Raw genomic sequence first — 11,996 nt, forward strand, 5'->3', positions numbered from 1 at the left:
CGCACCACCGCCGTAGTCTTGCCGCACCACCGCCGGACCGCCAAGGGACGCCGGAGTGCTGCCACACCATCGTCGTAGTCTTGCCGCACCACCGCCGGACCGCCAAGGGACGCCGGAGTGCTGCCACACCATCGCCGTAGTCTTGCCGCACCACCGCCGGACCACCAAGGGACGCCGGAGTGCTACCGCACCACCGTCGGACCACCAAGGGACGCCGGAGTGCTTCCACACCACCGTCGTAGTTCTGCCGCACCACCGACGGACCACAAGGGGACGCCGAAGTGCCATCCGAAGCTGAAGTACCCCCTGACACTGAAGTGCCACTGCCGATCCACCGCCTGACACCGGAGTGCCGTCGAACCACCTTCTGACAGTGTAACGTTGGACTTTTGAAAAACTCTCAGTTGATTTGTAATCTGGTCGTCTTCAAGGACAAGTCAGACCATTGTACTTTTCTCAAATTTTAGTGGAATCATTTTCAACTGGGCTAGGCTCCGTGGTTTTTTACCTTTCTGGGTTTTCCACGTAAAAAATATTATGTTCTCTGTGTGAGAGCTGGATATCCGTGCAACGCTAAGACGTAGAATTATAACTCTATCGCCGCGTATATTCTAGCCCGCAATAAGCATATACGTGAAAAGATTGGAGTAGCTCCAATGGAAGATAAGATTAGATAGAGTCGCCTTAGATGGTTTGGTCACATAAAATGGCGGCCTTCCGATGACCCGGTTAAGAAAGTAAAGGTATTAGATTTGACTTATGTTAAGAAAGGTAGAGGTAGACCTAAAAAGACTTGGTTAGAAAATATTAGAAATGATCTTTCTTTATTAGATTTAAACAAGAATTTGACTTTTAACATAACACAATAGAGAAAAAGGATTCATGTAGCCGACCCAACATAATGGGACAAAGGCTTGATGTTGTTGTTGTTGTGGTATGTTGCACCCCTCTTCCAAATTTTACTAAATACTCTTTTTTATCTGATTTCTTTGTTGCCGGATGCTTAGATCCAACAACAGCGCTAATCTTATTAATACTTCATATGGTGGAGAAATGATACAACCATACATCAAATAATGTCAAAAGCTTACTTCTATCATCAAGATAGCACTGTCAGTTCCTGCAAGCATCAGATCAAGCTCTGAAGACTCCATCTCATTGGTAGTTGGGTTAACAACAAACTTATCACCAATCAAACCCATTCGAACCCCTGCAACTATTTTTGTGTTTGGAACTTCTGAGAGGGCTCTGCAAATAAATACATTATGTATGGTTTTATAAAAGAAATGATCTAAGAGTAAATTTTAAGTAAACCTACACTGCTATGCCTGCTGCTGTAACAGCCAAACAATCCGGCGAATGAATGCCATCATAGCTGTAAACCTACTAGAACAATGAATATATTTAGTGTTGAGAAAAATGGCAGATAAGCATAAATAATATGACATGCAGCACGAATTTATTTGTGGTGCCAAGAATCAAAGATCTACTATACAGTAATAATGTCTTTTCAGTATGCAAACATCATATCACACTTTTTAAGCCATAGGCAGCATACCAGATGAATGGAGGAGCAGTTCATAAATATTAATAGCCATCATCTTAAACCATCAAAAAATTTCAAGAATCCAACTCATTAAAGCTGTTTTTTGAGCTCCTCCTAAAATGTGAGGGAAAGAAGACCCATCTCACAACAAGCTTCACAATAATGAACTCAATTTGCGTATATTCTAATGATGAGATTTTTTCAGATATTTTTTCACGCTAACATGGCATTAAATATATCAAAACAATGTTCGCAATGTGCTCTTCAATGCTCAATGCAACTGGACAGCTCACTTGAAGACCATCTTAACGGGAATTGATTGCTGAAAAGACAGATAGCATGGGCTATAACAATGTCAATGTCATTTTTCAAGTTATCTTAGCAACATATTTTTCAACCGCAGCAGTTCATAATAAGATTAAGCAAAGATTGGATATCTTTCCATGTACATAAAGCATGGCCTATTTTTATATGAGCATTGTCATGCATATTCAAGTTTCCAAGCAACGAAACAAGATATCAAAGGGTGGAAAAATCTTCATAAGACCCTCTAATCTTTTCTTTCCAGATCTTAGGAAGTAGCTGGGTATATCTTTCATTGATAGATGGCCTAACCAGCAGGTACTCACTCAGCATTTAAAAACAATTTTAAGTTTTAAATTTTTAATATACAAGCAAACCAAATCAGAAGCACATATATATATCCAAAAACTGTAAAATCATGAAGAAACTTTTATTATAGCATAAACAACAAGCATCGTTGAAGGCATGTCAAACATTAAAAGGGGTTTTCACTATCACAAAACTGCAATGTGCTCTTCAATGCTCAATGCAACTGGACAGCTCACTTGAAGACCATCTTAACGGGAATTGATGGCTGAAAAGACAGATAGCATGGGCTATAACAATGTCAATGTCATTTTTCAAGTTATCTTAGCAACATATTTTTCAACCGCAGCAGTTCATAATAAGATTAAGCAAAGATTGGATATCTTTCCATGTACAGAAAGCATGGCCTATTTTTATATGAGCATTGTCATGCATATTCAAGTTTCCAAGCAACGAAACAAGATATCAAAGGGTGGAAAAATCTTCATAAGACCCTCTAATCTTTTCTTTCCAGATCTTAGGAAGTAGCTGGGTATATCTTTCATTGATAGATGGCCTAAACAGCAGGTACTCACTCAGCATTTAAAAACAATTTTTAGTTTTAAATTTTTAATATACAAGCAAACCAAATCAGAAGCATATATATATATATCCAAAAACTGTAAAATCATGAAGAAACTTTTTTTATAGCATAAACAACAAGCATCGTTGAAGGCATGTCAAACATTAAAAGGGGTTTTCATTACCACAAAACGGCAAATTTGGTTGTAAGAGTATTTGTGATTCATCGAACAAGAAATCAATTCACAAAACAAATGAAAACTTGATCCACAAGCAGTTTGATGTGTCTTTATTAGTTAATCTCCTACATAAAAAAGATACAAATGTTAAAACCCCACAAGAATGATGTATATGTTCGCTGATGTAACTTTCAATGAGAACCCTATCTTATTATTGCATACCCTTAGGAAGAAATACCATTCATAAATGACAAAAATATATATTTCCCTTCTAGATTGTCTTTCCTTGCCACAAGTTCCAGCAAGTAAATCAATCCCAACATACACTGTTCTTAACCAAACTGAGCCAACAAGCAACTAAATACCCAAATCAACTACTCCTACCTAAATCCCTTATAAATATATAGGTAAGTTGGGATGCAAGCATGTCAAGAGCTCCATGAAATTCAGTCATAAACTTAGAGATGTTCCAAAATACAATGGTAGAAACAAGCTCTTATCAAAGACTTATGGGTAGACTTATTTACTTACCATATATTAAATCCAAAGTTTCCCAAGTTGTAAGTTTTGTGAGTTAATGCATGCACAATCCTAAAGAATCACATCTTAGGGCAATATACATAAAACTAAAATACTTGAAGGTAATCCCAGGCAAAAAAATTCTACTTAAAGGTGAGATGATTTGACACTTGAAGCATGCATGGATGAAGATCTTGCAAGTTTCATAGTTGACGAGAGGTCAACTTTACGATAATGCATATTCCTAGGAGGCAACCAAATGATTAGAGAGTAAAAAAATAAAATGTAGTACTAAGATCTAATGCAGAAGCCAAATTTAGACCTATGGCACTAAAAATCTGTAAATTACTACGGCTTAAAATTATCCTGAAAAATTTTAAAGGTTAAATAAAAAGGCACAATGAGGCTCTGTTGTGATGAAAAGCAACCATTGATACTCCACATAATCCCGTGCATCATGATTATCTATAATATATTGAAGATGCTTGACATTTTATTAAGAAGAAGACTGATATTGGTCTAATCTATACTTTATTCATAACCACAAATGAATAAAGGATTATTAGAGGTGGCCTTTCAAAAATTATAATGCAAGCATGGAAAAGATCAAATACATTCATTCGTATGAGGGAAAGTATGAAACACTCTAGTCCTCCATCTAGACTTCTACACTTAACCAGAACTACACCTCCTACACCACCATCTTCCATGCAAATGCACTAGTTAGCATCTACTAAGCTTCCACTATCCAGGACCTACTAGCACCTCCCTTCCTCTCTACTACCACCTCATGGATCCATAAGATCCATGCTATGTTGCCTACTCACCACATTGTAGGATTATATCAACAACAACAACAAGCCTTTCTCCCACTATGTGGGGTCGGCTATATGAATCTTTTTTCTCCATTGTGCGCAGTTAAAAGTTAAATTCTCATTTGAATCTAATAAAGAAAGGTCATTTCTAATATTTCTAATCAAGTCTTTTTAGGTCTAACTTTCTAATCACACACACGCACACACGCACACACGCGCGCGCACACACACACATAACTATTCTTCAATTCTCGTGAAAATGCATAAAATATTTTGCATTTGATGGGTTGGCATTTTTTTTGAAACACGTGCATTTTTTGTAGTGGCTTAATTTGAATTGAATTTTAACATGTCAAGCAATTCCATCTTGTTTAGGTTCAATTTCTTAGTAGTAGTTCATGGCATCCACTATGTGGGTTATGTGATTCCATTTTTATTCATCTTTGCTCTATTTAGACGAGATACAACATTTTAGGTGTTTATTTCACACTTCCATTCTTTTCACTTTTGCTATCATCATTTTTGTCCCAAAAGTGTTTTTGTTTAACCTTTCAGGTATTTCAAATAGATTTCAACAACTTATGTGATAGCATGCTAGGCCTTCCCACCTAGCCAAAAAAAGGCATGCATAGCTTTGTACATGACACCACAATCAAAAATTTTTATCACTACCTCATCAAGAAAAATGTGTACGGGTGAAACGCCTAAACAAGCCATTGTCCCATCTACTACCAAAAAATGTGTGTATAGAGACTCTAGTGGGATCTTGCATTAAAAAAATACTGAACAGGGAAAAAAAATAAAACACCATATTACGTCATGAAAGGCTCATATGGGGGAGTACACAATGTGGAAAGGCTGCTTTATATAACTCGCATGAGTTTGGTAGTGTAAGTCGGTCACACTGTTAATGGGCCAAGAGAAAAAAGGAGCGGGTGTATGGAGATTAAAGGAAACCAGGTGCTAAAAAAGTTCTCTTGTTTTAGGCATATTACTCCTGTTACAAAGCAAATATGATGAAGGTTGAAGAGGATATCAAAATTAAAAATGATAACTTGAACCCATTGATTCTCTGAAAGACAATGCCCACAAATATATTAACATTTTCACAAAACTCTTTATGAATTTTCATATATTGCACTTTTAAGCTCTACAGAATTTATCTTGTGCTTCCAGAATTTTTAAACCCTGAAGGAATATCCCTGTTCCTTGGCTACTATAACTTCAGACATTGATGTAATCAAAAATTTGGGAAGGGACCCAAATTTTTTATCACAAAAAACAAACACTTCCTATATAAAAGGAATATAGAAAATGCTAAAGAAATACACCAAATTCTCAAAAAGATACAAAATAAGAAACAAAGACACTTTTATAATATTATAAAATGACACTTACAACTCTTGAACACAAACACCTTACAGATACTTTACTAACTTGGACACAAACAAACCTAAAGGAGCTTCATTCCATTAGAAGAAGGATACAGGTGGGTGGCACTTGCGTAGAGAAGAAAGGGATTAGAAGCAAAGACGATGGATAGGAGTAACTCGCAAGTTATCCCAAGATAGAGAAGAAGAAGAAGTGGACAAAGCTTTCAAGCTTTTCCAAAAACCCTCAGGTTTTCTTACTCCAAAAATTGCAAGAAAAGGGGAGGAGAAGAGGCAAGTCTACTACAAAATGAATTCAAGACTTAATAGCAAACCTTTTGGGATTAATGAGCTAGGAAGTGCAATAAATCTCCCATTTAATGAACTAAAAAACAGATCAAAGTATTAATGAGCTAGAGAAGTCAAAACCAATTTTTAGGATTTGATTTGACCCCCCTGCCTACATCAGACTCCCCTACTTGAAAAACTTATCTCCCGATGAGTTGCCTTTTGCATTCTTCCGAGGAGGCGAAGACGGTGCATCCAATTCTTGAATTTTTTCTTCATACCTTTTTAAAATTTCTTCTCGTTCTTGCATAAACTAATCTTGTAAAAGTTGTTTCTTCTTCATGTACCGCTCCGTACACAAATGCATCCATGACTGAAGTTTGTATAGCTCATATTGCAGGGGATTTGTTGAGTCTGACGGAATCCATCTATCCATCGAAAGAGGGACTTCAGGATCGTCTGGCTTGCTTTCATTTTTGATTGAATCGATCTTTTTGTCTTTTTCCATTTTTCTAAAAATACAAAACAAAAATTACATGACACTACAGACTTACACGACAATTACTATGACTCGCCAAGACTTTACTCGACAAACCAAGGATAAGAATTTGCTCTGATACCAAATTGATGTAATCAAAAATTTGTGAAGGGACCCAAATTACCCGCGCAGCCAGCACATAACCGAGGAGTCAGCCCCACGAACCAAAGGGGCCAGCACGAAACCAAGCAGCAAAACCGCAAAATCGAACAGCCACCCGCAGGAACCAAGAGGACATAGCCATGGGAAAACCAACAGCCGAAAACCAACAGCAATTCTCGGAAACCCAAGGGACAGAGCACGGAAATCACCCAGCACAGGAAACCGAATAGACAAAAGCGGAGGAGAAGAGGCAAGTCTACTACAAAATGAATTCAAGACTTAATAGCAAACCTTTTGGAATTAATGAGCTAGGAAGTGCAATAAATCTCTCATTTAAAGAACTAAAAAACAGCTCAAAGTATTAATGAGCTAGAGAAGTCAAAACTAATTTTTAGGATTTGATTTGACCCCCCCTGCCTACATCAGACATATTACCGCTTCACTGGTAATTGATTAAACTCCTAAAAATGCTTCATTTTATCAGCTCATATATTATTTAAGAACATCTATATCATCTCAACCCCTATAACAAAAGACGTATATGCTGTATCGGATGAGAATGGTGGTAAAATATAAGCCAAAATCTTCATAAAAATGCATACATACCGTGCAATAAAGCATACAGCATAGAGGCATACCCATGATAGAATCTGAGTTTCATGGTAGAAACCTTTTGGCATTGTCGGACGCAATGGTCTATCTATCAGTCTGCAAATAAGAACCTGCAAGTACCATCCAAATAACTTAGTTTGCAGCATTTAAAAGAAGGGACAGCAAACTATTCAAGGCAATATTGTGTGGATTCTTGTTCTTCGACTTTTCTCATCTTTAATCCCCTAGTCTTACTAAAAATGTGTTTTCACCTCTTAAATTTATTTGTTTTGGGAATGTCAACAAATTAAATAGGCAGTTCAACTTGCTTAGAGACAACCCGCCACAAAACACATATAAGGAAACAAAAGTTAAGAAAGGGTTTCAGTTTAATGATAGCATTTAACTAGTGTCCAAACTAACAGATGTTCAGGATACAACCTGGTCCTAGACAGCACAAAGGCATTTTAGCTTGCAAAGGCAGAACACATTCTGGAAAGTTGTTATGATTTAGTCATTAGATCCAACACTTAAAATATCATAATAGTACAAATAAAGAAATTCCAAGTCATCCAGTAGATCTAAATAAACAAGAAATGAGAATCTTCCGATAGCATAGGGTATATTATATTACATCAAATATTCCTGAGAATCGTCCCACGGTATGCAACATCAACTCAAGCTACCCAAATCTTAAAATAATTTCATTTTCTTCAACATATAACAACAACATAACAAGCGTGAGTGTGATTATATGTTGGCTATGGACTTCTAAGTAACAGAATGTACGCAGAATGATATATATATATATATATATATATATATATATATAAGGAAAACAATAAAAATGATCCTTTAACTTTTTTATGAAAGATCAAAATGATCCCCAACCATATTCAAGGACCATTTTGATCGCTCAAGTCCTTAAAAAGGTATAAAAATAATCCCATGGTCGAACTATTTTAGTTCATCTTTAAGCATGCACGCACGCACGCGCGCGCACACACGTACTTCTCATCACTCACAGCATCTACTGGCAAGATGGAGGTTATGATATTCTCTAATGTTGAGAGTACTTATTCAATATCCCATATCATTTATAAGTTCGTCTCTTTTCTTTATTTTTCTTCTTCAACATCTTTTCATCATTAAAAAAATGCCACGAGCATGTGAAGGTGGCTACTGTTGTTTGGTTAGAAGATTTCTAAAATGTACATAAATTTTTGAATCATAAATTTGAATGTGCAATTAAATTGACTGGAACATTAGTAACAAAACAGTGAATTTGCACAGACACCAAAACTATATCACTTCATCAAAAAAAATATTATACCTCATGATCTTTCGCTCTGCCCTCCCGTTTAAAAAATCCACCGCTGAAACCAAACAATTAATCAGCATTGTGAGAAAACAAAAATAAAAAAATATGAGCGAGTTTTAAGGCACAAAGGAAGCATAAGATTGAAAGAACCATGCAATCCAAACCTAGTTCGGCCTGCAGCTGAAAGTCTCTCTTGATAGAAAACTGACAATGGGAAGAAATCACAAGGCTCGCTAGGCACGTCAGCTAAACAAACAGAAGTATAAACTATCTACAAAGAACATTAAAAAAAGTGATTAGACTATGATGAGACTGTCAATCTGGATAGCTGAACAGAAAATGGTTAGGAATGTGTTACTTAGCAATAACGACAGAACGTATAACTGCAGATACCATCTATTTGACAACGTTAAGGTAATAGCAGTAATTCCTAAAAGGGTAAAAGAACGGGCTTATGAATCATTGACAAAGCCATTCCAACGTAAGAAAAGCTGGGATATTATTGGATGGATTCGACAAAAATGGGCACTCCCAGCATGAAATTATATCATCATCTTACATTGTCTTATCAATTAGATATTTGAATAAAAGTGATAAGATTGTAGAGTAAGCATCACTTCACCTCACGTTAAGGGAAACCAGTATATTCAAGTCTATATTTATGCACATAAATATAGCATTAAATAGTTAAACCTAAGATAAGGACAACAGTTACTGCCCTTGCCAATGGACCAAAAGACACATCGTCAATGTCCACTAGCAGCAATATTTGGCATAGGATGGAAATTTAAACTGTCAATCTGTCATTAAAAAGAGTTCCAAAGAATGCAGATCTAAAGCATATTCACAAACTTCTATATGATTGTTGTTGGGATAATAGGCCCTATATGGCAAATGCATACTCCCAATATTCACATACTTGTAAATGCATGTTGTTGGGATTATAATTCTGTATCTAAGATCAAGTGTTTCTAAACTTAGACATAACTATATTCCAGTAAGTCCAAAAAAATACTCATTTGTACAGATAAATGAGTTTTAATTTGTTTTCATTACTAATATCCATTTTTGTACAAAGAAAAACCTCCAAAGCATGCTCAGAAGGTAAATTTAAAGCTTTATGTAGAAATATAAATTAACATTAACTTTATGAATGTATGTATCGCAAAATCTAAGACACAATTATAAGATGCTTTTTAGAATTGAGAGCACTAGGTTATGGAATTTTGATAAAACTCACAAACAATTATTCATTTCCACCAAGATGAATCCTCCAACAAAATACAAATGAATCCCTTTGACAATCACGACACCTTCATCATTCAGACCTTGTTACATTGGAATTTGTTAACCTAAGGCAATGTACATTCAAGTGAATCTGTCCAATGACACTTTTCATACATCTTCTCCTCCAAATTTTTGGCCTCATATGCAATAGATTCACCACTACCTTCTCTAGGGTTCCTTATCCCAATAAATATGTTAGGTTAGAGTGCAAAAGACTGTATAGTTTCCCAATTGAATAGGTAAAACTTCACCATGTTTGCTTGCAGTAATACTAATGGTGGATTAGTGGAACTTACAAGAATCAGGTGATCTAAGAGTGAACAACATCTTTCGGTGGTGAAATCTGTAAATTGTAAAGAGGTAGTAAATGTGTAATTTCCTCTTAATCAGGCTTCGTTTGGTTATTTTGTAACTTTCCTAAAAGTTAGTTTTAAAATTGTTGTTTGAGAGAACGGAGTTTCTAACGGAGAAGTTAATATCAAAAAGCTTTGAAAACAGTAGAAAAACAACAGTATTTAGAACGTGTTTAAGAAAAGTAGTTTTATCAAACAAATAAATTTTTTCTATTTTACCGTTGCGAGATGGAAGCTGTAAAAACGGACAAACAAACGAGCCCTCAATAAAAATCACTCAACTTTAAGCACTCAGAAAATTCGACTAAGTTATAACTATTATCATTTCCAGAAAGGGTGATCACTTTATGTTTACTCACCGCTAAAGTAGATGATGTTGATCATAATGGAATATAAGATCACCTCTAAAAATAAATTCCAAGTTAAAGGTTGCTTTATATATTTCTACCTCCATGCAAAGTTCAAATACTTCAGACAACCCCAAAGAAAAGGAATATGGAATATTAATTTTTCAGGCTTACGCATCTACGTGGATACAGGAATTACAATGCAGCATAAGAACAAAACTTACAGTTTCACCATCAGTAACCGTCACAGAAGCACTAGCTTGCCTACCAATATGACCAGTTTCAACCAAGATCTGCAGTAAAAGGAAGAGCAACAATGAAAATTAAAGTTCCGTAAACACAGCTTGAATAAAAAATAAATCTCCAGTTTTTCATCTCAGTTGATTAAAACAGAGCAGAAAATTAAAGAGATGCCTCAAAGGTACAATGTGAGGACGAGCGGGAGAAAGAGAAAGAAAAAGTTACGAAGTTTACAACTTTTGTAAAGCGGATTAATTTCTTGTAGCTCGGTGTGCTTAAATCGACTAATGAACAAGGGAAAGAGGTAAAACATGGGCATCAGATGCAGCAACTAAACTTAGATTCCATAATAAAACCAACCAACGAAACAAATTTAAAAAAAAAACAATAGTACGTAAGGAAATGAGGATTCATGAAGGACAATCTCACATGCCGGTCGCCCACGGGTATCTTGATCGAGTGCTTCAGCGGCGCAGAAGAGCTCTCTTCCTCGACGTTCTCCGTGACTTCCGACGACTCCGCAACTCTTAGTAAAGTTCTCCTCGCGCTCAGAGAGTGGAGATAAAAACGATTCCAGCGCGGACGCTCCGCACTCTCACTTAGGAGAGTGCCGCGGCATGAAAAGGGTAGAGATAGGGTTCGCGTTCTGAGAAAGAACAAGGGTGGCGAAGGCAATGAAGGAAGAGTTCCGCCATGAAGCATACAGCTTGCTAGCATTTCGATGCCTAATCTTCCCCGCCGTCTGCTGCTCGCTCACTCTCCCCGAATGCAGAAAGGGCTTCTGGACTTCGGAGAAGGAGCGGGCTTTATCCGTTGAGCGGGGGAATTTTTATAAAGGTTTTTTTTTTTTTTTTTGTTCTTAGCTTGGTTGGAGGACGGCCAAATGGCCACTGAATACTGAATAATATGGGAAGAAAAAAATTAAAATAAAAAGAGGGGGGAGGTATTTACATATATACCATTTTATTTCAGATTATTTTTATATTTATCATTTAAAATATTAATATATATCTACTGATATAAAAAACAGCTGAAATGAAATATTAATATATACTTACCACTCAAAATATTAATATATATCTACCACCAATAAAAATCAAAAATTTCTAAAATATTATTTCCTTTGAGATAACTTTTTTATTGCTTTCTAAAATAAATTTTTAATATAAAAATTTCTTGTATTAGAATTTTTTGTATTAAAAAACTATTTTAAAAAACAGTATAAAAGTTGTCCAAAATAAAACCTATATATATGTGTATGTGTGCTATGTGTGTGCATATACTTGTTTAAATAATATGAAACCTATATAATATAATAAAAATTTCGGGT

At 35.9% G+C, this 11,996-nt stretch overlaps 1 protein-coding gene across 6 annotated transcripts in view; it reads right to left on the reverse strand.

The window, feature by feature from the left end:
• The window catches only part of LOC110096178 (probable polyribonucleotide nucleotidyltransferase 1, chloroplastic), a 69,282-nt gene extending 57,800 nt beyond the window's left edge, over positions 1–11,482 (reverse strand). For 4 of the 6 annotated variants that reach the window (XR_003703257.1, XR_003703256.1, XM_028701284.1 and 1 more), the window contains exons 1-7: positions 11,096–11,482; positions 10,651–10,719; positions 8,604–8,710; positions 8,452–8,494; positions 7,166–7,249; positions 1,319–1,383; positions 1,092–1,248 (exon numbers count right to left, since the gene is read on the reverse strand). Coding sequence is in view for 2 of the 6 variants with exons in the window: in XM_028701284.1 (XP_028557117.1) it covers positions 1,092–1,248; positions 1,319–1,383; positions 7,166–7,249; positions 8,452–8,494; positions 8,604–8,710; positions 10,651–10,719; positions 11,096–11,383 (813 nt within the window). In the remaining 4 variants the exon portion in view is untranslated. Of the gene's footprint in view, positions 1–1,091; positions 1,249–1,318; positions 1,384–7,133; positions 7,250–8,451; positions 8,495–8,603; positions 8,711–10,650; positions 10,720–11,095 lie in introns of those variants that run through there. The other 2 variants (XR_003703258.1, XR_003703259.1) reach the window with 2 other exon arrangements.
• Positions 11,483–11,996: the final 514 nt, after the last annotated feature.

This window comes from Dendrobium catenatum, unplaced genomic scaffold (genome assembly GCF_001605985.2).
Source record: "Dendrobium catenatum unplaced genomic scaffold, ASM160598v2 fragScaff_scaffold_1666, whole genome shotgun sequence".
NCBI classification, from domain to species: Eukaryota; Viridiplantae; Streptophyta; class Magnoliopsida; order Asparagales; family Orchidaceae; genus Dendrobium; species Dendrobium catenatum.